This window comes from Homarus americanus, unplaced genomic scaffold, assembly GCF_018991925.1.
Source record: "Homarus americanus isolate GMGI-L3 unplaced genomic scaffold, GMGI_Hamer_2.0 scaffold36970, whole genome shotgun sequence".
NCBI classification, from domain to species: Eukaryota; Metazoa; Arthropoda; class Malacostraca; order Decapoda; family Nephropidae; genus Homarus; species Homarus americanus.
Window position 1 is genome coordinate 4,824,697 of NW_024740094.1, and position 6,000 is coordinate 4,830,696.

Below are 6,000 nucleotides of genomic sequence, written 5' to 3' on the forward strand. Positions count from 1 at the left end.
GAGGGTATGGTATGGGGTCAGTGATGAGGTGGCTGAGTTTATTCATGGTGGTACTTAAATGGATCTGACGGTAAGATATTTAGACAAGAATCGGGGTGAAATATTTTGTATGACACGGGGTACAATGAGGGTTAATTGTAGCTAAGTCATATTTCTCTATCATCACAGTATGTCTCAGTAAAGAACAGTACACCCGCGGATCACACCATAATCTAATAATTGAATTGCTTTGGCATATCAAAGCATCTTAATGCAAAACTAATTAGTAAAATCAGTGTAATATAACCCACCTCTCTGTCCGCTTCCCCTCCAACCCACTATAACTCGTCGGCTGGAAGCGAATCAGCGCCTGTGTGCAGGGTTACAACAGCGTCTCTATTTCGTGTGGTCGGAACTGTACCAATAGCATAGTAAAATCAGTGCTGGCTGACAGCTTTATATCCGTCATTTAGTGGTACCCCAGGGCAGATAGGTTGGAGACCCGACTGCGACGTTGTCGGGCGCTCGTCCGTGGGTTCTGGTCGAATGTGTTGTTTAACACATGGCCTGCAGCATCGCTCAAATTATACACTGTACTGTATTATTTCTCTTACATAACAACTTCTAAAAGTGTCATTGGAGTTACTTACATGTGAGATAGTCAATTAGCTTACACAGGCAGTGTAGAAATCGTTTTCTCTGCGATCACCCAGTGGAGTATTCATCAAGGCGGCTCTCTCATATCCCAACTGTTTGTGTGAGAGTGACGTTCCCCTTGTCTGTTTAACAGAGCTATCATACTCCATCTTACCCTCAACTCCTTACTTTACTTTACTTCAATTTATTCCCTTCGCCGATTGTCGTCTCCTTAGCCGTTTGGGCATGTACTGGCTCCAGAAAGTATCAGTACCTGCGCCAGTGTTGGTCAATTCTGGTCTTGAATGAGCTTACACTCGGTGCCGTCACAACGCTCTCTGGAGTATTTTTCCAAGAGCTCACAACTTTCACTCCAAAAAGTTTGCCCTGACAATTTTCTACACCCGTGGCTTCTTCAACCTTAAACTATGACCTCTAGTGAAGCAGGCATCCGCTAGCTCCAGGTAAGAACACTCTGCTGAGTAATGCCCTCGGAGGTGTTTATAGACTTCTATTAACTCTAACAAGTCACCCCTTGCCTACCTATAGTATAAGTTGGGCAACTGCAGTGGTTTCAATCTCTCTGGGTAACTGACATGCCGTAGTGAGGGTACCAGTGTGGTGGCCCTCCTTTGGACATTTAAATCAACTGACAGCTTGTAGCATATCTCGGGGACCAGACAGTACCCCATACGCTCCGTACCCATCCAGTTTAATTCTCAGCCTTTTATGGGGTACGTTGTCGAAAGCCTTGGCAGAGTCGAGATGTATATTATCAATATTGCCAACACGTCCTAGGATCTGAGTCGACACATGCATTACCTTAAGTAATTGCGTCAAGCAGGAGCGTCCCCGCATAAAACCACGTTGGCACTCCTTTACAACGTTGTTTCGTATTAGTTGTTCCATCATGTCATCCCTTACAAAGCTATCTTGTAATTTACACACTATGCTAGTCAAGCTCACCGGCCTAGGACTGACATATGCCATTTTCCAGTCGCTTGGAACCTTCTTCTCAGCCATGCATCTGCAGAACAGGATTTTCAGGGGCCCACCAAGCTCGTTGAACAACTCTCGCAATACACTGGGATGCACACTGTCAGGATCTGGCCTGTGTCAAACCTTCTCTCCTCAAAGGAAGGAAGATTGCTCGCATCCTCTCTTGAGAACATGGGGAAAAGAATTTATTAAACGCCTCCGCCTTATCCTGATCTGGGTCGGCGTAACTACCATCCTCAAGTCTCAGGTCCAAGACGCCCTCACTTGTCTTTAATTTTGAATTTGCGTATAGGTAGAATACCTTCGAATTGATTGAGCTGCACTTCGGGGGACCTTTAAATACGAGGCTCTTCCCTTCATTATAATTTTATACATTTTTATTCTGCATGAAAATTATCCCCCCCCCCTCCCCCCCGGCCACCCTGACTTGGCTAGCTCTAAGGTCCGGTCTATAGCATAAATAACCACACCTCTCTTACAGGTAGCCCGAGGAAGGATGGTAAATGAATCATAGCCGTCGATCCTCCTGTTTCTATAAAACAGTTCCACATTACCTACTACTGTGTATCGGGTTGAGGGATCTCGAGTAAGGTTTCTATCCCCGCCTACTTATCGAGGAAAGTATCAGTTTTTGTGTCACGTGCTCGTCCGTGGTCGAATGTGTTGTTTCATAGACGCAAGCATGATCTAGAATATCGTTCACATTAGACACTGTACAATATCATTTCTCTTACCTTACACCTGTTACTAACGCCTATATATTATTTTTTTTTATTTCCCTCTAGTACATGTTTTATCTGGTAATTAGCAATTGAATAATGCCCTTTAAAATTGTTCACACTAAAATTCATCATAAGAAACTTCATACATTCTGTATATAAATAGTGTGTGTATGCTAAACATCCATCAGCACTAATGATGATAGGAGAGGTAGTTGTGGAAACATTAAGTCAGAGTAGAGTTTAATTATTCTTGCATTTCAATTTTAGAACATCTAGTGCTGCTACAAACAGCTAGTACAGTACTGCCACAAGCCACTAGTGTTGCTGCATAAACCTTGTACATATTGTACGCAGCCTTACTCTGGAGCCGTCAAGAGGGAAGAACGTAAATAAAAATTGATAAGAAGATAGACGTCATCAGTGGGCATACTCGTAAGGAGGATGGGCGGTGAGGTCAGTGTGCTGCCAGAAGTAATCCACGATGATGCAGACTCTCGAGGTAAGACTTGACTCCAGGGCTTTAGACTTACAGAGGTTTGTGTGCTTAATATTTATTGGAACTGTTTATTTGATAATGCACCTAACTACTTTATCAACATACCATTAAACTTACATAGTGACCTTACCTTAACTTTTTATGTTCACTTATCGCCTTTAAGGGAATCTTTGGGTAAAGAATTTCAGCCTTAACTTTCTCTCTTAATTGATGGTTATCAAGTTGACGTAGTGTCTCAGCATAGTTAATATTTGGAAATGATAATCATGCTTTAGCGTAAGGTAAGGGGGGGAAGGGGCAGCTCGGGGCAGTCTCACATCTCTAGTAACGAGGAAAACATTCATTTTACGAACCTTTTATCATTTGGCCAGTTATTAATTCAACTTTAACCATAGAGACAAAATATATGAAAGATAGGTAAATGGTTACATGGATAGAAGTAGATAATGGACCGGATAGAAGTGGGGATGGGTAGGGTGAGATAGTGAAAAGTGAAAGTAGGAACGTTGTGGATACTGTAGTGGATACTTCCCCTACAGTAGGAACGTTGTGGATACAGCACATTGTAACTAAGCCTTCGTTATGCAAGGAGATAAAAAAGGCAACTAAATACGGATAGAAAAACGGACTGAATACAAGATAACTGTTGCGAGACAAAGACATAGAGAGATATATATAAACAAAACGCATTGATAGATAGATATAGTTATTGGTGTATTGGTAGCACATGTTTCATTATATCCTGGGTTCGGGTCCTGGCTCGGATACACGTGAAAAGGGTATTGTCCAGTATGACCCTATCAAAGATCACAGGTTTCCTCTTGCACTAACACTGGACAATAAAAGCCCTAACAAAACAACAAAGAACAAACCAACCGCCCAAACAGCTAAATAACCCGATAAATGGTGAAAAATAAATAAAAATAAAAATTAAGCTGAATATACAGCGGATGGTAGAGAGGGAAAGTGTTCAAAGCTATACAGTAAAGTAGATTAAGAATAAATATAGAAACTAATGAAAACTAGTAAACATCCATAAATTACAGACTAAAAAAATAAATAAGTAAATAACGTAAATAAAATTATTACTTGTGAGGTTAAGTTATAACTCGCCTTCTACTGTTGTCAACCGTTCGAAGTACAAGCACCAGTTACTGTATGTATACTGTACAGTATGTGAGGAAAATTATCTACGTATTCTAAGATGTTGTTTTGGTGTCACCTTTCAGAAATACACACTTGTAGAGTGTGTGCAAACACTTACAACCACGGCGACAATGCTCCGGTGAGTCTCCCCTGTGGCCACACGTTCTGCAAGTCATGTGTTATGAGGATAATGACCCAGAATGGGGTGTGCTGCCTCTTAGCCACCTGCAGGAAGCAACACAAGGTCACCTCCATCGATAGCTTTCCAGTCATATATGCCCTCATACCACAGTCGACCTCCTCCTCCAACACTGCCTCTGAAAACAACTCTACATCAAGGGTTAGTGAAACACCTGTCTGTTAGACTACTACTATTACTCCTCCTCCTCCTCTTAAGCTTCTCCTTCCTCCTCCTCTATCCACATTTGTCCTCCAGAGAAGTACGCGGGATCACCTCCACCACACAGTTATGTAAGACTTCGCAGGGAAAATAATGTGGTTGTGGCTTTAGAATTTAGAGCCTTCAGGTGCGGTACTGGTGTGGGGTTCACTCAGAAGATAGTTGCTGGCAAATATTTTACTCAACCTTACCTGACGCATGACAATAAATTGTCGTGCCGGCACTGATGTCATTGGCAGTTATATATACGGTATCAGCTACATGTTGACCGTAAGCATGCTGTCATGTGATATCGGCTTGCTGCGTCGGTCTCCGTGATGGTCTGGCTACACTGGCTCCCTGATGGTGGTTGGGCCTTAGGTTGCTGCCCACTGGAGAAGATCGCCTTGTGCCCCTCCGAGGCTCCCAGGTCTACTGAGATATATGTCAGATCAACTTGCAGTGTCAAGTTCTAAACGAGTCAACAATCAATCACTGTTTTAGTTGAGCCTCTACAGGGCTGACTTTGTCCTTGTTTTCAGCATTCAGAGTTTCTACGTAGTGTTATTGTTAAAGGGACAAGTTTGGGCATCTTTACTATTGTTCCTTATTTTTACGCTGGATAACACGGATGGCTTAATGATAGAAAAAAATGCTTTGTGAACAGCTTTAACATAGTGCCTTATTTCTGTGATTGGATATAAAGGATGATTCACATCATGGATGCTGCCTTTGTTTAATGGAAATTGTTAATCAGAAGACTCTAGGATTAGGTCAGTCAGTTCTAGGAAACCTGCAGCATTGGGCAATTTTAGCATTGAACAGTGAAAGTATTGATTCTAATTATGTTGTCTGCAAGTTGTGCCATTATGTTGTGCCAGACAGGCACAAGAGCAATGACTAAGCACAAGTGCAATATCACCTTTGGCCAGACCATCATCACCCCTGTAGTCAAGACCATGGAGACAAAGAGTGCAGGTGTGTCTCAGATTAAGAGGACGGTCATGACATCTGTATGGGTCTATGACTTTTCTCCAGTTTGTGTGTTGAGGATAAGCAGAACTGGGCATGAAAAGCACATGTAAACATTCTACTGAATAATAATGTGTTATTCTGTATGCAGAGAGGTAAGTAAGACCATGAATATGGCGTTATGCAGTCAAACGTCCCTTCAAAGATCTACAATATCAAGAGGTATTTGAAATCAAAGAGGTCCTTTCTGCTTCCCCTTCTATTTGTTCAAAGAAAATGGGTAGTTCTAGAATCATATTTCATGGAAGTATTACTGCATGATACTTCAGCAAGTTTTTACTGAATGTATAATGCTTTATTATTTGATGTTGAGAAATCTATTCAGGACTTGCCCATTGTCTTAGTGGACAAAATCGGTCAAAAATGTTTTACATTTAATCAAGTGAAAGTTGTCTTGTGAAGTATAAGAGACTTATATAACGTATACATAAAAATATGCACCAGAATATTACACAATATATGTTACTCGGCGTGGGTGCGGTGCGGTTGCAGGCTGCGGTTTTAACCTTGCAGGTGCAGATCTAATCTATAGAACCATAAAGGCTCTGCTTTCCTCCTCTCCACCCCCTTCCTCTATTAACAAGCTTCAAGTCAGATAGGAGTGACTTAAG

At 41.8% G+C, this 6,000-nt stretch overlaps 1 protein-coding gene across 1 annotated transcript in view; it reads left to right on the plus strand.

Annotated features, from left to right (window-relative positions):
• The window catches only part of LOC121875181, a 46,622-nt gene that overhangs the window by 21,693 nt on the left and 18,929 nt on the right, over window positions 1–6,000 (plus strand). Inside the window, exons 2-3 of the mRNA XM_042379628.1 lie at window positions 2,604–2,835; window positions 4,062–4,318. Of these exons, the coding sequence (XP_042235562.1) occupies window positions 2,778–2,835; window positions 4,062–4,318 (315 nt within the window). The 5' untranslated portion in view covers window positions 2,604–2,777. The remainder of the gene's footprint in view (window positions 1–2,603; window positions 2,836–4,061; window positions 4,319–6,000) is intronic.